The sequence below is a fragment of the Paramisgurnus dabryanus genome, chromosome 7 (assembly GCF_030506205.2).
Source record: "Paramisgurnus dabryanus chromosome 7, PD_genome_1.1, whole genome shotgun sequence".
NCBI lineage: Eukaryota > Metazoa > Chordata > Actinopteri > Cypriniformes > Cobitidae > Paramisgurnus > Paramisgurnus dabryanus.
In genome coordinates, this window is record NC_133343.1 from 2,268,243 (window position 1) to 2,287,441 (window position 19,199).

At 36.6% G+C, this 19,199-nt stretch overlaps 2 protein-coding genes across 10 annotated transcripts in view; one reads left to right on the forward strand and one right to left on the reverse strand.

Annotated features, from left to right (window-relative positions):
- The window catches only part of szt2 (SZT2 subunit of KICSTOR complex), a 101,260-nt gene extending 95,853 nt beyond the window's left edge, over positions 1–5,407 (forward strand). For all 9 annotated transcript variants that reach the window (XM_065293850.2, XM_065293856.2, XM_065293851.2 and 6 more), the window contains 2 exons: positions 2,719–2,787; positions 4,566–5,407. In XM_065293850.2, coding sequence (XP_065149922.1) covers positions 2,719–2,787; positions 4,566–4,709 — 213 coding nt within the window. In that variant the 3' untranslated portion in view covers positions 4,710–5,407. The remainder of the gene's footprint in view (positions 1–2,718; positions 2,788–4,565) is intronic.
- On the reverse strand, positions 5,265–17,855 carry hyi (hydroxypyruvate isomerase). Its single transcript, XM_065293859.2, has 8 exons — positions 17,507–17,855; positions 14,076–14,187; positions 13,523–13,637; positions 8,581–8,659; positions 8,438–8,487; positions 7,891–7,960; positions 5,702–5,836; positions 5,265–5,628 (listed from the first exon to the last, which is right to left on the reverse strand). Exons 1-8 carry the CDS (start codon positions 17,742–17,744, stop codon positions 5,567–5,569), a joined length of 861 nt encoding a protein of 286 aa, XP_065149931.1. The 5' UTR covers positions 17,745–17,855; the 3' UTR covers positions 5,265–5,566.
- Positions 17,856–19,199: the final 1,344 nt, after the last annotated feature.

Consider the following 19,199-nt stretch of genomic DNA (forward strand, 5'->3'; position numbering starts at 1 on the left):
TAGTTAAATTAGGATATTAAAGTTATTTTAAAAGCATAATTTATACATAAACATTACTGGGGTACATCTTGACACACAGCTCTGGATGAGGCCTTGAAGAGCGAGTAGAAACCTGAGGACTCCGCAAAGCTTGAATGTTAAGAATAAAGATAAATAACGCAGATTAGTTAGTTAGGCAGTTTTCATTTAAACTACTTGTAAAGGACTTTTAATGCTTATTTTAACATTTAACAACTGTACAGACGGTTTCTCTTCAATCTTCAAGGATTTGGCCCAGAATCAGTCGATCCAGAATTTAAGTTTCCAGCTAACAGATAGGATGTCATGCGGTTATGTGACCCTGGACCACAAAACCAGCCATAAGGATCTTTTTTTTTTTTATTTAGATTTAGAAATAAGCTTTCAATGTATGGTTTGTTATGATAGGACAATATTTGAAAATCTGAAATCTGAGGGTGCAAAAAACAAATATTGATAAAATAAAGTCCTGAGCAACACGTATTACTAATGATAAATACAGTTTTAATATATTTACGGTAGAACATTCACAAAATATCTTCATGGAACATGATCTGTATTTAATATCCTAATGGTTTTGACGTACAAAAATGTATTATTTTGACCCATAACATTTATTTTTGGCTTTTGCTACAAATATACCCATGCTACTAATGACTGGTTCTGTGGTCCAGGGTCAAATATATAAATCAAGCCTCTTAAATATAACTGAATGCTTATGGCATTAACCACCTCATTCCACTTTAAGCAATGCTTTATTGTTAATATGAAACAAATAAAACTGGTTAAATCTCCTCGTAACTAAACTACAGTAGGTCTGTAAACATGTTTCCTTGCTCTTTAGATTTATATAGTCATGTTATTATTACATCGGTTCACTAAACCCTGTAATTATTGCTTGTGGCTATACTGTATTCAGTCATGTATGCTAAGTCAAGCATCGCTTCTAATTATTGCTTTTACTTACAGTTTGGTTAAACAAACCCATTTTAAATCAAACCCATACTTTTTCCCACTGTACACTACAAACGGCGGACGATAAACAGGAAGTCTTTCATTCCAATCAAATCCAATCAAAACTGTGTTGAGAGGTGCAAATTATTAATCCCATTTTGTTTAACTTTATCAGTAACACTTGAATCCTTAAAGGTGACATATAATGATTGAACAGAGTATTTATCCTTGTTCTGTGATGTGACATGTAGACAAACATTTTTTTTATTTGGGTCTGTAATGCCTTAGAAGCTTCCTAAAAACCTCTCTCAGATAGCTCTATTATGGTGGAGGACTGTGGTTTTACACCTATTTGGCTCCCCCTACTGGCTTAACTTGCAATCTCATTACTGATTGGCTGACTTTGCTGCCACTCAAAAAATGTAGCCAATTATTTTAAAGTGGAGGGGCAGTTAGATGCCTGTGATGTCATAAGCATCAGTTTTTCAGATTGGGCCGTTTTCTGGCTGACATTTCTAAAAGAGGAATTTCTATGAGACTGAGATGTTCAGCATGTCCAGCATTTTTTGTATGTTTGTGAATGCGGGTAGACTACCATTATATTACTTACAAGTAATAAATTATTATTTGAATATTTACACGTTATTATTATTTTTTGCCTTGTCTCCATATGTTCTCTCCAAAAATATTGTCGGTCTTTGTCATATATGCACAGCTGAAATTGTTTATAACACTATAGTGAATATTTGTAGATTGAAGGATCTTGCGCAGGAATGAGCTTCTCTCTCCTGTTGGCACAGATTTACAATTAAACAGAAATTTCATGACGACTACCACTAGGGGGCGAACTCTGACAGTCGTGTCTGAATGTCGTGTACAGTGTGATCAATCACACTTTAGTACTTTAGCTGAAATGACAAAAATGTTTGGGGAAAAACATAAAACTGAATCTTACATTTTTCACATAAAAAATGACTTTAATTTCTAACATTTAAAGGGGACAGAGAATGAAAAACCATTTTTACCTTATCTTTGTTGAATAATGGTAGTCTACCCGCATTCACAAACATACAAAAAGTGCTAGACATGCTAAACATCTCAGTCTCATAGAAATTCCTCTTTTAGAAATGTCACCCTGAAAACAGCCCAATCTGAAAAACTGATGCTTATGACATCACAGGCATCTCACTGCCCCTCCACTTTTAAATAATTGGCTACATTTTTAGAGTGGCAGCAAAGTCAGCCAATCAGTAATGAGATTGCAAGTTAAGCCAGTAGGGGGAGCCAAATAGGTCCAAAACCACTTGTTTAAAATCCCCCACCCTAAAAGAGCTATCTGAGAGAGGTTTTTAGGAAGCTTCTAAGACATTACAGACCCCCCCCCCAAAAAAAATGTCTACATGTCACATCACAGAACAAGGATAAATAGCCTGTTCAATCATTCTATGTCACCTTTAAGAAAAAAACCAATTTAAGTACACTCTAATAAAATGACTTTAATTTTTAAGTTTTATCTACTTGAATTTACAATTCATAACAACTTGACTTGACTAATGAGCAGTTGAAATAAATTATAAAAATAAAGTTGAAGTTATTACTCGACACTGGTCAAGATTGTAAATTCAAGTTGATTAAACTTAAAAAACTCAAGTGCAACAAGGAGTTTTGACAGTGTAGGTCCAACTTTCACTTTCTACAGTCTAAGTGCTATTATATAAACATTTTACTGTTTGCTGTTTTTCTCAGGCTGTTCTGAACCAGAAGTTCACCGACTGCTTCGTACTGGTGTTCCTCGATGCCCAGGCAGGAAAAACTGTGAGTTCTTCTTAAATACTTCACACTTACAGCCCACAAACACACGGCACAAACTTTGAAAAGTTATTTGCGTTTGATGAGAATGAATTACAGTTGGCACTCCCATAAATAACTGTAATAGCTAATAATATGTGTAAGCATTTTACTGATAAGTGAAAATTATTTGAGTAAAAGTGAAGTGCTGGAATATTAATTTAGCTCCTATATTGCTTGATAAAATCAAATAGTTTAATGAATATTTATACATTTTCCGGTAGCACTTTACAATAAGGTTGTTTTAACTAATGGTTATCCATATTTTTACCCAACCATTGGATACTTCAATTCAGCTCAGAATACTTATTGAATAAGTCCAATATTAAATGTGTTCTCAATTTATTTCGGCCAAATATCAAAACAAACAATTCTCTGAAATAACTTTGTGCGAACTTTAACAGGCAAGAGCACTTTTAACCAATAACAAGTTAGATTTGGTGGGCTTGTCTGATTTACTCAAACCATTAGGTATTTGTGTTGTCTGATGTCACACTGCAAAAAAATGACTTTCTTCTGTCTTATTTTTTGTACAAATATCAAAACATTCTTCAATAAAGATGTATTTTGTTAATGAGCAAAATGAAAACAAGTCTAGTTTTTAGACAAAAATATACAATGTAAGTCAATTTGTGATTAAAACATGCACAAATATCTGCCAATGGGATAAGAAAAAAATCTTAACTTTTACCTTAATAAATATTTTCTTACCACTTTGGCATATTTCATTTTGCTTGTTTTCAAACACCAATTTACCTAAATTTGATATTTTTGTATTAAAAACTAGACTTATTTTCCTAGTTTATTTTGCATCTTAAAGGTGCAGTGTGTAAATTTTAGCGGCATCTAGTGGTGAGGTTGCATATTGCAACCAACAGCTCAGTTCACACAGCTCACCCCTTGCTTTTGAAACGCATCGAGAAGCTACGGTACCCGACACAGGACAAACACGTCATTGTTGGAGACAACCAAATAAAAAAGATTGTTCATTAAGGGCTCCTGTAGAAACATGGTGGCATAAAATGGCGACTTCCATATGTGTATGTAGATAAAAATGTCTCATTCTAAGTTAATAAAGACATAACAGTTCATTATGAAAGGTCTTTATACACCCCTGATAATATAGTTTTCTATATAGTTATCCTTCTAAAAATTACACACTGCACCTTTAATGTAAAGGAATAGTTCACCCTCATTATTTACTCATTCTTATGTTGTTTCAAACCTGTATACATTTCTTTGTTTTGATGAACATGAAGGAACATTTTTTGAGGAATGTTTGTAATCAAATAATTTTTGAGCCCCATTCACTTCCATAGTACTCTTTCTTTTCTTTCTTTCTCCTTTATTTACATTTATTTAGTTTCCTACTATGGACGTGAATATCTTCGTGTTCATCAAAACAAATACATTTATACAGGTTTGTTACAACACGAGAGTGAGAAAATGATGACAGAATTTACTTTGAGTAAATATTAAATATTAACCAAAAACTTGAAATTATGAAATGAGTAAAAATTATGATAATATGCTTTGGAATGTGTGTTATCCAAAGAAAAACACTGATAAAATACAAATACATGAAAATTTACTTAGAAAGTAATAATACTTTAGTGTCCATCTCTGGAACTATCCCTTTAATTTTTTTAGATAATTTTACTAAAAGTCAAAAATACTAAGTAAGAAAGTCATATTTTGCCAGCGCACAGTTCATTATTTAATCCCTCTTTTCTATGACTCTTAAGAGTTTAAAGGTGGTTTTCCGAGAGCCGTTACCAGCTCCGAGTCAGTCGAGCAGCAGTCCTCCACCACAGCTGGTCTCCATGTACCATCATCTGGAGTCCGTCATCAATACGGCATGTTACAACCTCTGGACGGGTCTACTGTGAACCTCCTGTATGTCCTTCAGATCTCCGTCAATCACCTGCAGGCTAAATAACAGCGCTTAACTAAAGTGGAGATGCGCTCGGATTGGGCCGCGAGCCGCCTTCATGTCACAGACTGAGACCGAATGCATCTTGCGTGTTAAATGTGCGTCGGCCGGGGTGCTGCTGTTTAAGCAATTAAATCGCCCACATTTGCACAGAAAAGCAACTAAATGGTCTGCTCTGTTGATTGGAGAGGGCGATTATCCGGTGGGTGTATGAAAGTGCTTTGCCAAAACCACACTTTCTCCTTATGTGCATCTACCTGTGTGTTTTTCTGTTGTATTTCATCTCTCATTTCATCAGTTGCTGATGTTACTGTAGATCTCGTTCAGATAAACCGGCTGCATTATGCTACGTTATTATCTGTACTGCCTAGAAGTGCCTTTATTTGTATTTCTTGTTGATGTTAATGCGCGTTAGTGCACTACATCACCACATCGGTCACGTGCATGATGCATGAAGGAAAGCAAATGTATTGGGCTGTTTTTAGCTCCTGTAAGTCAAAAACTGCAGAAGTGAATGAATAGATGTATTTTATTGTTTTCTGTACGCACACTGGACTCATGATGTGAAACGTTCAGCTGAAAGTAATTCATTGAATATGTACATGCTGTATATACAGACAGATTTGTAACAGTAAATCTTAAGTTAAAATGTGATTTCATGTCCAGTGCTTTATGTTTGGTCATGCAAAACTGACATCAGTGAAGTGTCAAAAGTGGAAATTTGCTATTCACTTTTATGTCTTGAGTAAATGAAGATCTTGTCATTTTTATACAAGGTGTCAATTAGGAAACACAAACGCTCCGACTGCAAGTTCACAGATCCTTGTGGCTGGTCCAGTATCTTCTGACCCAGTCCAGACCCGCCTCTGTGGAGCCTGGAGAACCAGTTTTGCACATTAAAAAAAACATTTTGTTATTTAAGCTGTTGTATTATATGTCAGTACTCACGCTGGGGTTTGTATTCACATCCGATATAACCCTGATAGTTCAGTTCCTCCAGCAGTTTAAAGAGATACGAGAAATTCAGCTCTCCATCGCTGTCTGGTTCATGACGATCAGGGACTTGAGCGATCTGGATGTGACCTGCCATGATGTCAAAACACACTTACACTGAAAATGTTTGTAAAATCTACTATAGGTTAACTCTTTTCCCACCATTGACAAGTTTTTATGGCAATCTATATTTCTGCAATTATCCACTAGGTGGTGCTCTTACCCAACTTATAAAACACTGACATATCCACAGATCCAAAAACAGAACATATTCTGTGTATGTTTTGATTATTGTTCTGAATCTGATCTCTAACAAAAGTCCTTCACAAAAATGCTAAATTTGGTATATTTTAAGAAACCTACCCATATTTATTTGAGAGGTGATAAAAGAGAACAAATGAAGGTAGGATGAGACGTGTTTGTTTTTGTTTGTTCAAAAGCAGAGGGTCTGTTCTTTCATTTGATGTATTTGTATGTTTATATATTTAAAGAACAAAATGTTCTGGAAAGCATTAAACTTTTGTGAAAAGCATAAAAAAATGCGGGCAGGGAAAGAGATAAAATAATTATCATGATCACAGCAAAAACATTTCACAATAGGAGGAAATATTACTGAATGCTTATTATAAAATGTTACATTTCAGTCCTTGATTCTGATTGGCCTATAGCTGGGGTTTATTTATGATAAAACATATATTTTTATGCTGCGTTTAAACCAGCCGTGGTAGAGGCGTGAAGCGCAAGTGATTTCAATGTTAAGTCAATGTGAAAATGCGTTTGGAGGTCTCGCGGCACAAATGAGGCGTTTGGCGCGGAAGACGCGATTCCGCCTCATTCAGTGCTTTTTGTGCATTTTGCGTTTGATGCGAATATGCGGCTGACGCCCGAGTTGAAAAATTTTAACTTTGGAGGAATTTGGGTCCGTGTTAACCAATCAGGAGCCTGCTTGCTGCTGTGGTGGCAGCCCCGCCCACCGGAGAGTCACTCATTTAACCTGAAGGAACGCTTGATATTGTCCGCAAGCAGTCACTCGGGGCTATACGACACAAGTTCTTATTTCTATAGAGACAGGAATAAAAAGGACCTCGCTTGGAAGATTGTCAGTGAGGACATTGGGCAACCTGGTAAGTTGTAAATACACATTTCACTTTTGCCCCTCCCACAAGAAGCGGATTTTGCCTCTGACGCGCATCAAATGCTTGCTTTTTTCGCGCGTCTACTTTGCTCTACACGCACGAATGCATTCAAACTGTTCAAGCGGCAAACTAGGCGCGGTAGGCACGATTTTGACGCCTGAAACGCGGTTGGTGTAAACGCAGCATTAGCAATGTGAACATATTTGAATCATTTTGTTGCTCAGGGACTATTTTTTTCCAGCAGAGGGAATACTTTTAGCAGTTTTACTTCATGAATGTTTTGTTGATACAGGATGTGCTATACCATATTATATGTGTCTCTTAAACTCTTTCAGCGCGCATTCCTTTGTGCCCACTCCAAAGACAATGTATGACATAAAACCTTCTAATACTTAAAATTTGAATTAAACAAAACATTTTAAATGATACAATGTAGTGCTGTTGGTTAGTATCCTTATTTTTCTGAGATTTAATTACACAGAATTTAAGCTAAATTAATGCATAAATTAAAACTTTGCACAATCTCCAGTTTGAGAAGCACTGCTTTATATGACAGGTGATTGGAGGAGATGTAATTCTGCGTTCAGACCAGCCGCGGTAGAGGCGTCAAGCGCAAGTGATTTCAATGTTAAGTCAATGTGAAGACGCGTTGACGCGGCGCGAATGAGGCATTTAGCGTGGCAGAAGCAATTCCGCCTCATTCGCGCGAATTGAGCGTTGCCGTTAACCAGTCAGGAGCTTGCTCTAGTAGTGACATGATTACAGAAAGCGAGGGAAGTCGCAGAAGCCCCTCCCATGACTAGAATTTCACGCGCGAATGAAGTGAGTAAACTCAAAATGTTCAAATGGCAAACTAGAAGCGGTAGACGGAAATTTGACACCTCAAATGCGGCTGGTGTGAACCCACAGTAAGAGTGCCTCATGACATCATCTGAAATCGAAAAGTATTTCATAGACGGAGCAAGTAATTGCATTTTAAGTAAGTTAACTGGGTTATAGTTGACTTGCCTGTCATTGGTAAGTATTTCCGTATATTTTGTGTTAAGTTGCCATCCATGATCTGCCAATGATAGATGTCCTAGAAAAAAAAGAGCAGAAAAGATTTTTATAATGTAACATAACACATCTGCTTTTCTTTCACATTGCACTTGATCGTGTGATAATAACTGTGGCTTTATCTTCAGACGGACATGACCAGACAACATTTCTAAAGCAGTCACATCTGTGAGAAGCTTTCAGTGTCCCTGCAGTTTGTCCCCAAACATCATTTATTTAAGAAATCAGAAAGCACGACATGACTGTTTTATAATTACTGTGGAGATCATTTAAAATAACTTCACGTCATCTATTGAGTACAAACACAGGTTTAAATCAGCAGTAGCATGAAACAACAGGTAGATGAATAATAGCACAAATCATTTTTCTCATTAAAGTTTCAGTGTGGTTGTCAGTGAATGTCTGCAAGTGAAAATTAGGAATATTTTTTCTGACAGTGTAACGAACATAAATAATGCATTAATAAATGAAAGGTTTCATGTGAATGTAGCAGACGTACCATTTGTAGTTTGATGTTGGGGTGACCCACTTTCTGTAGAATCCCAGCGGCTACATAAAGTTACAATAAGAAGAAAAACTGTTAAGTTTATTTGTAAATAAAACAAACGTACATCTTTGGAACGACAAAAATGAAATATTTACCTTGATGTGGTGAGTCGAGGAAATATCGCGCATCTGTTATCCGAGTGTTGATCGGCTCAATCAATCCAAGAATTTTTTCCTACGGAGAAAGGAAAATGTTTCTTAAGCCCTATTCGGACGATAATTGTTTCTCATAAGGTATTTTCATCATTTACAGAAGGTAGTCAGTGATTTTAGTCAGCCGAATTATCTTTTTTTTTTTACAAACACCAAGGTTGTGTGGTAATCTAATCGCCGTCCAACTTTATAAAAGGGATGAATGCAAAAGTCATTCTTCACTTCCTTTTAGATCACTGAAAACTGTATGGTCACGCGCTTTGCGTTTATTCTGCACCAGAGAGGAGTCTTTTTCTTTGCCAGCATCTTCATAACTGAAATGATGAGAAATAATGTGATCAAAGTTTCATCTTCGCTCCACTACGGCGAGTGGGAGCTGATATATAAAGAGAATAAATCACAAAATCGTTGAAAATGTCTTTTACCAGCAACAAGTGCTAATTACAATTAAAAATGTATTCAATGATATATATTTCATATACTGTACATATAATCAAGTATCCGGGGCATGTGAATGATCGTATAATTAACCACACATGCAGCGCATTTCCAGGTGTTTCCAATTATAAACACATCCATTTATCTTCATCGAATGCATGAGTTTTATCACGGAGGAGCCAAGCCAAATAAATTTTCACAGACATAAGAAACAATTACAATCCGAATAGGGAATTTTTACGGAAGTTTGAGAGAAAAACCCAGTCCGAATTGGGCTTTGGATAAATCTGACAGACCTGCGGTGCATCTGAAAATACACAGTGTTGCTGTTTAACAGAAAATTACAAACATCCAGCTGTTAAAGAGCAAAACATGAGTGTTTAATGTGTGTGAGGGAGCAGCTAAAATAAATCAATCTAATATAATAAAGCATCTGAAGAACCATACCGGCTATATAAAGTATCGAGAGGCGAATATTTATACAGGAATCACAATAAATCTGTTACATTTCCCTGCGGTTTGTTGATTTTGGTGCAGTGAAAACAAATCAATTATTCATGAGTCTATACTGGACAAGACCCCGAGAGACTGTTTAGGATTTCTTAAAAGTCCCCCTGTGGTGAAAATCTAGTTTTTATTGGTTATATGTCTATGTGGTGTTTTAATATGCTTTAAGACGAACCATGTACAAATTCATCATTGAACACCATTGCTGAGTGTTTTTAAAACACTTTGGTTTCCTACGTCACAAACCTATCACATCAACAAGGTTGAATGAGTGGATCAGTAGTTCGAGTCATAGATATTATGTATGGATGCCGAATAGACTTGACGCTAAAACAAGCTGCTTCAGCTCTACTTTTGTGATGCTTACACGTGCAGTATGAATGCTCAACATCAGTGCAAAACAAAATTAGTGCTGTAAATGCGCTGTTCACGTATGCATTGTGTGAAACTGGACTTAGAAGTTATGTGTCTGAAACTGCAGAATGTAGCATCTATTTACATATATATCTATGGTCTGAAGTGGTGCGAAAGAGTGGATGCGTAGAGTAATTCGCATATATGGCCCAAGCTGTATGATTGAGTAGAGGCGAGGACTATCGGGCTGTCACAATGATTAAAGGATTACTCAATTTTCTTAAAAATAATCCAGGTAATTTACTCACCACCATGTCATCCAAAATGATGTCTTTGTTTGTTCAGTCAAGAAGAAATTATGTTTTTTTGAGGAAAACATACCAGGATTTTTCTAATTTTAATGGACCCCAACACTTAACAGTTTTAATGCAGTTTAAAATTGCAGTTTCAAAGGACTCTTAATGATCCCAAACGAGGCATAAGGGTCTTATCTAGCGAAACGATTGTCATTTTTGACAAGAAAAATAAAAAATATGCACTTTTAAACCACAACTTCTCTTCTTCCTCCGGCTGTGTGACGAGCCAGCGCGACCTCACGTAATTGCGTAATGACCTCGAAAGGTCACGTGTTACTAGGGATGAAACGATTACCGGTTTCACGATTAACCACGATAAAATGTCCTGACTGTTAGTATTATCGTTTAAATAATCACAACAATAGAGACAGAGCGCAGCGCGTCATAACCTGAAAACCACACCCACCAGGGGGAAAACAATCCAACCGTCTCCATTGACTTTGTATTGCGAGAGGCCGCCTCCTTGTCATTTCTGTCTTATAAGAAAAAACAGAATAATGCCTAAAAGCTGCTGTGTGACAATATGTACAGCTAACAACTCAGAAATATGTTTTTATAAGCTCTCGATCCGTAAAACCCAGCCTTTTAAGGAGAAAAAGTGGATCGCCGACTACGTTTACCCCTAGTGGGCGCAGTTCTACTAATATGAGTACTATGAAAAGTTGCCTGTTTCCACTTTTGTGTCTTTGAACGCTCGTTTTTTGGGGTCGACAGCTTAAAAAAAACTTATTTACAGATTAAACTTAAAAACAGAATAATACCTGAAATCTGCTGTGTGACAAGGTGTACAGCTAACAAGCCAAAAAACCCAGAAATTAATTTTTTTTCAAGCTGTCGACCTCAAAAAACGAGCGTTTAAAGACACAAAAGTGGAAACAGGCAACTTTTCATAGTACTCATATTAGTAGAACTGCACCCACTAGGGGAAAACGTAGTTGGCGATCCACTTTTTTCTCCTTAAAGACTGGGTTTTACGGCTCGACAGCTTATAAAAACATATTTCTGGGCTTGTTAGCTGTACATATTGTCACACAGCAGCTTTTAAGCATTATTTTAAGACAAATGACAAGGAGGCAGCCTCTCGCAATATAAAGTCAATGGAGACGGTTGGATGTTTCCCCCCCTGGTGGGCGTGGTTTTCAGGTTATGGCGCGCTGCGCTCTGTCTATATGTGTAAAAAGTATTTAATGAACAAACAAAAAATGTTTGAGAATTAAATGTCAAAGCAATAAAACAGGCAATTAATCGTCACAATTTATTAGACAACTAACCGTCAGCCAAATTTGATAATTTTCACAGCCCTAAGGGACTAATTCAAATATTCATATCTATGGTCCGTGCTGCGCAATTGAGTAGAGGCGGGAACTAATTTGCATATTCTAAAATCCACGTATACTACATAGGCAAGGGTGTAGTTACATTCAAGGTGTTTTTAACTTTTATATATGCTATTATGATCCTTATCGACTACAGGGGGTCTTTAATATTTATTTTTTGTTATGTTTAACAGCTAGAAAATGGGTAGGTTTTGCTAAAATTCACATTGCTCGTTTAAAGAGTCATGCAACATATTGATTCTTTTACATAAACAGTGTTATTACAGCTCTGAGGTCAGTGCTCATGGCCGGACTATTGACCCAGGCTAGGCCTTTTTAAAACCTCAGACAACACGGAGTAAAAAAGTGAACACACAGGTTCCAGGAACAGAGGTTTCAGTTTTAGACTGAATACATAGCAGGGATTGGAAATCTGATGACCATGAATCATTTTGACAGATTAAAATCACAGAGGGTACTTGGAAGTGTAATTCCCACCCTGTCCAGTTGGTGGCAGTGCAGATATTAATGAGCTAATATCAAGTATTACATTGTCTTTAATGTCAGTACATGACGTCTTAGTCCAGCCTCCAGCTTTAGTCACCATATTCAGCATAGGTTTAGCCTCCAGAATAAAAAACTGTTTAAGGAATATTCCATTTTCTTAAAAGAAAAATCCAGATAATTTACTCACCACCATGTCATCCAAAATGTTGATGTCTTTCTTTGTTCAGTCGAGAAGAAATTATGTTTTTTGAGGAAAACATTGCAGGATTTTTCTAATTTTTAATGGACTTTAATAGAGCCCAACATTTAATACTTAACTCAACACTTAACAGTTTTTTTTCAACGAAGTTTCAAAAGACTATAAACGATCCCAAACGAGGCATAAGGGTCTTAACTAGCAAAACGATTTTCATTTTTGACAATAAAAATAACAAATATCTTTTAAAGCACAACTTCTCGTCATGTAGATCTGGTCGTCATGCGCTAGCGTGACCCGACGCAATACGTCATCACGTCAAGAGGTCACAGAGGACGAACGCGAAACTCCGCCCCAGTGTTTAGAAGTGTTGAGAACAAGGACCGTTCCTACGTTGTTGTATGTCAACTGATACTAATTCATGTCTTTGTGTCAGTTTATTGTTTAAAATGGTCCGCAAATGTGCGTTTTATATATGTAACACGTGACCTCCCTACGTCACTACGCATTTACGTTAGGTCGCGCTGGACCGGACGTAAACGAAAAGTTGTGCTTTAAAAGTGTATATTTGTAATTTTTCTTGTCAAAAATGACAATCGTTTTGCTAGATAAGACCCTTTTGCCTCGTTTGGGATCGTTTAGAGTCCTTTGAAACTCCGTTGAAAAAAACTGTTAAGTGTTGAGTTAAGTATTAAATGTTGGGCTCTATTAAAGTCCATTCAAATGAGAAAAATCCTGCAATGTTTTCCTCAAAAAACATAATTTCATCTCGACTGAACAAAGAAAGACATCAACATTTTGGATGACATTGTGGTGAGTAAATTATCTGGATTTTTCTTTTAAGAAAATGGAATATTCCTTTAAGGTGGTCGCACACCGGGTGAGAAGCACCGCGTTGCATCCATGTATCTTAAGATTGAACACATTATTTTCTATGAACGTACACACACCGGAGGCGTCTTCTCACCCAGTGTGTGCCCCCCTTTAGTCGTCTCTCAGAGGCAAAGATCTGCATCAGTTTACGAGTTTGACTGTGCTAACCCTTAAAACAACTAAAGAGATTGGACATCTGCATTTGTTTGGGATCTGAAAAAATCCAAAGCAAGCTCTAAACAAAATGGTTAAGCTTTTATGCTGAAACAACTAAAAACATATCTTTGTCCCTCTGCCAAACGTCACATTACAGTGTGCAGTAAGTGTTGGGTGATCACCTTTGAGAGGACACCTGCCGCATGTTTCAGGTTCTGCACAAAGGTGTCCTCCATCTCCATGGCAACAGCGGTGCGGTCCACCTCCGCAGGCACTCTCCCGGCCATCAAGTGGATCCTGAAGAGAAACATTAGCAGAAGTTTATCTCAGCAGAGGTAAAATACAGTTAAACATCTGTTGGGTTAAGTCTGGCCTGCGAAATCGCATCTGACTGAGATGCCGAGCTTCCCATCGGAGGTTGTGAATGTGTTAGATAAGACATTCAGACATCCGCTGTACCGAGACACCCGCGGGGAAAGTTTCTTTCAGTGCGTTTGAAACCATTTTAGCGAGCGACAGCGTGAACCTTCAAGTCTAGACTTTCATCTTGCATTTTGTATTGCGATGTGAACCTTGCGCTTTGTTTCCCATTATATCAGCTGCGAGTGGGAGGTGATGTTTTACGCTTTACATAATACAGAAAACTTATGGTAATGGAGCGCGGTGAATATAAATCAAGCCTCTGTAATATTTATATTATGCATTAAATGCATTAGGATGTGTCCACGGTGTTACCTGCTGCAGTCCAGGGCTTTAGCGTACTCTACTGCCAGATCCAAACCTCGTCTGAATTCCTGCTCTCTCCCGGGAACGGCACCCAATCCCAAATCTCCATTCTTTAAATCTCCTGCAGGATGAAATAAATCACAAAGCAGGTAAGAAACTACATTTGCATTTCCTGGAGGAAATGTCAGCGCTTGCAAAGCAGCAAAAGGATCTTGAACAGAAGTAATAGGACTGAGGCTGTGTTTATAATGGCATATTAGCATAACAATATCATTAACACTATTGTACTACTGCTGTAGAGTGTATAAAATAGATTTAATTTCAGTGTATATAATGCTTTAGTTTGTACTTGTACATACATGTCTCAGTTTTTTTGGCCTGTGTGTGCACATTAAATGATTTGTCTTGGTTGCTTTATTTGACTGTAGTCCATCCGAGCAGAATTTCATCAGAGATGAATGTAAGTGGTGCTTGTTTCCCACATGATCAGAGAAAGGTCTCACCTCTTCCATTAGACATTTCTCTAGCTGAATATAAAGCACCATTACATCTATGACCAATGAACTGAGCGGTCATCTATTTCAGTCCATAACAAACTCCCCGCAGAGACCTTTAACTATCACATGACAACTGAAATCCTCTCATCTCACCTGCATCTGCATTCTCTAATCAGTGTCTGTCCAGACATCCATCCATCTATTTAGTGCAGTAAATTATCTATCTGTGTATCGTCTGTCTATCTGTCCATCCGTCTATCTGTCTGTCTGTCTATCCATCTACCCATCTATTTATTTAGTGGAATAATTTATCTATCTGTCTATCATCCACCCATTTCTCTCGTTGTCTATCTATCCATCTATTGCAATGATTTATCTATCTGTCCGTCCATCTATCTGTCTGTCTATCCATCTACCCATCTATTTATTTAGTGCAATAATTTATCTATCTGTCTATCATCTATCCATCTACTCATTTATCTCACTGTCTATATAGTGCAATAATTTAGTTATCTATCCATCCGTCTATCCATCTGTCCATCCATTAATCTATTTATCTAGTGCAATAATTTATCTATCTGTCCATCTATCATCTATCTATCCATCTATTGCAATGATTTATCTATCCGTCCGTCCATCTATCTATCTGTCTGTCTATCCATCTACTTATCTATTTATTTAGTGCAATAATTTATCTATCTGTCTGTCATCTATCTATCCACTCATTTCTCTCACTGTCTATCTAGTGCAATCATTTATCTGTCTATCCATCTGTCCATCCATTCATCTATTTATCTAGTGCAATGATTTATCTATCTGTCCATCTATCTATCTATCTGTCCATCTATCTGTCCATCTATCTGTCCATCTATCTATCTATCTATCTATCTATCTATCTATCTATCTATCTATCTATCTATCTATCTATCTATCTATCTATCTATCTGTCTATCTATCTGCCTTTCTATCTGTCTATCTGTCTATCTATCTATCTATCTATCTGTCTATCTATCTGTCTACCTATCTATTTATTTAGTGCAATCATTTATCTGTCTATCCATCTGTCCATCCATTCATCTATTTATCTAGTGCAATGATTTATCTATCTATCTATCTATCTATCTATCTATCTATCTATCTATCTATCTATCTATCTATCTATCTATCTATCTATCTATCTGTCTATCTATCTGCCTTTCTATCTGTCTATCTGTCTATCTATCTATCTATCTATCTATCTATCTGTCTATCTGTCTACCTATCTATTTATTTAGTGCAATCATTTATCTGTCTATCCATCTGTCCATCCATTCATCTATTTATCTAGTGCAATGATTTATCTATCTGTCCATCTATCTATCTATCTGTCCATCTATCTGTCCATCTATCTGTCCATCTATCTGTCCATCTATCTATCTATCTATCTGTCTATCTATCTATCTGTCTATCTATCTGTCTATCTATCTGTCTATCTATCTGTCTATCTATCTGCCTATCTATCTATCTATCTATCTATCTATCTATCTATCTATCTGCCTATCTATCTATCTATCTATCTATCTATCTATCTATCTATCTATCTATCTATCTATCTGCCTTTCTATCTGTCTATCTATCTATCTATCTATCTATCTATCTATCTATCTATCTATCTATCTATCTATCTATCTGTCTATCTGTCTACCTATCTATTTATTTAGTGCAATCATTTATCTGTCTATCCATCTGTCCATCCATTCATCTATTTATCTAGTGCAATGATTTATCTATCTATCTATCTATCTATCTATCTATCTATCTATCTATCTATCTATCTATCTATCTATCTATCTATCTGTCTGTCTGTCTGTCTATCTATCTATCTATCTATCTATCTATCTATCTATCTATCTATCTATCTATCTGCCTATCTATCTGTCTATCTATCTATCTGCCTTTCTATCTATCTATCTATCTATCTATCTATCTGTCTATCTGTCTACCTATCTATTTATTTAGTGCAATCATTTATCTATCTGTCTATCATCTATAAATCCACCCATTTCTCTCGCTGTCTATCAATCTGTCTATCTAGTGCAATCAACTATCTATTGCAATGATTTATCTATCTGTCTATCATCTATCTGTCTGTCTATCCATCTATTTATCTAATGCAATCATTTATCTATCTGTCTATCATCTATCCATTTCTCTCACTGTCTATCCAGTTCAATAATTTATCTGTCTATCCATCTGTTCATCCATCCATTCATCTATCTAACTATAGTGCAATAATTTATCTATCATCTATCCGTCTGTCTATCTATATGCATGCCTATCTGTCTATATATCCGTCTATCTATACATCCTGCTGTCTGTTTATATCCAGACAGCAGACGACTCCTGGCCATACCCGCACCGGAGCTGAAGACTTTGGCGCAGATGTGGCCCATAGTCTTCTGGGATATACCCAGTAGGATAGTGCAGGGTATACGCAGCAGGTATACGGAGTATACACACTTCTTTATTTGATGGCATGAGGTATACCCACTTCTACTTTAAAAAATGGGGGCATAAATTAAGAGTATACCCACTTCTCCATTCACCACTACAGCACTGGATATACCCATCTTTCTATACATCCATCTATCTATGGATCTATCTATTTAACTATTAACAAAAACTCCACATTGTTGTTTTATATGCAATACAGTAATGCATACACTTTATTATTTTCCTAAAATGTAAACTTTCGCACATCCTGCAATAATGATCAGTTAATGTCTCTTTTTCTTACAGTTTTTCTAAATTATGATGTATTTTATGTTTATGCTGTTTTATAGTTATGTAACGGTATATTCTTCATTGTTGTTAATCCCCAAGACACCAAATTAAATTCTGGTAAATTTAGTATGAATGCTAATCTGTCAGTAGCTAATTCATTGTGAGTGTGTTGTGTCTCACCTGGTGGTGTGTTTATAAGCACAAACTCGAGTCCTGTCTCATCTTTAACTCTCTTTAGCTCCGTGATGTCTGTGTCGTAGATCCACGCCGCTTCAACCGCCTGAAAGCCCGCAGACGCGGCGGCGCGCAATCGGCGCGTGATCTCCGGGAACTCGGTGAAGAGCCATGAAATATTCGCGCTAAACTTTAACGCAGACATTTGGAACTCTGCAACAGCACAGACTCGTGCATCTGTCATAAACAGCAACTAAATAACTAACTGAGGGTACAAGGTTCAGTTTATTATTGACTGCTGCTGAGCTCTAAGCACGTGCTAATGTTTACACACTCCTGTGTCTGATGATCGGTCACGTGGTTCTGCGCATGCGCATTATCGTCAGCATTTTGATTAGATTCGATTGTTTTTATTACTCGTTTGCTAAATGTTTATTGTAATATTATTAATTATTATTGCTTGAATAGTAAAAATATTAAGTTGTATCATACTATTGTTTCAATAACTTCCAGACGAGGAATTTACAACAATTTTTATTATAAGAAATTATAATCTCAGGCTTAAAGTAGAATACACGCATCTTAATGTGGCTTTAAAAGGCTATATATTGATCATTTTTTACTTTAAAACTAAAGGAAGATTACACCAAACACTTTGATTCCAATGAGTCATAAAAAGTATAAGCCTAGAGTCACATGTGTAATACAGTAAGATACAGCTGGTGCAGAGACCATTATTCCTTTATGCTTGAGACTGATAACAATGGACAGTGTTAAAAATGCTGAAACTGCAAATCCTTTCTGCTTGGCTGGTGTATATACTGTATGTGTCGAGTAGATGATGTATTGACAGTGTTTAAAACTGACAACCAATTTCAGAGCTGTGTATCTTACAGAAGTACGTGCATATTTATCAAATCACCTCTACTGTGGTCGGTTGGGTCACAGTTTGATATCTTTATTCATGTTTTCTCTTTTCATGTTATATTTGGTTTGACGGATCTGTAGAAGTCTCTGAAGTACTGAACAATGACGCTGCTGTATAACAGATTTTTTATTTCTGATTGACAAGAGACGACATTGCATTGTGTAAATTGAAAGGGCGCTCACTAATTATACTTAATCACAAAAAAAGCTATATCTTATGAAGCAATTTTCTTTTCCACTGACTTTGCCCGTTGGCACTGTTAACTGTGACGCGCAGGTCTGTTAACAACATATACTTTTAATAAGGTAGTCAAATATTTTTACTTTACTTTTTTACTTTAAAGGGTATATTTAAAGGTGCAGTGAGTAACTTTTAGAAAGATGTCTTGACAGAAATGCAAAATAATATACAAAACTATATTATCAGGGGTGTATAAAGACCTTTTTATAATGAACCCATTATGTTTTTATCACCTTAGAATGAGACGTTTTTATCTACATACAAGAGGGTCCCCTTACGTGGAAGTCGCCATTTTGTGCCGCCATGTTTCTACAGAAGCCCTTAACGGACAAACTTTTTTACTAAGTTGTCTCCGACAATGACATGTTTTTCTGGTGGCAGCTACCGTAGCTTCTCTGTGCGTTTCAGGAGTGCGGGGTGAACAGTGGACTGCACCGTTGGTTGCAATTTGCAACCTCACCACTAGATGTCGCTAAAATTTACACACTGCACCTTTAAATAAAGAAAAACGAAATGTTTTGGGTGGTTTAG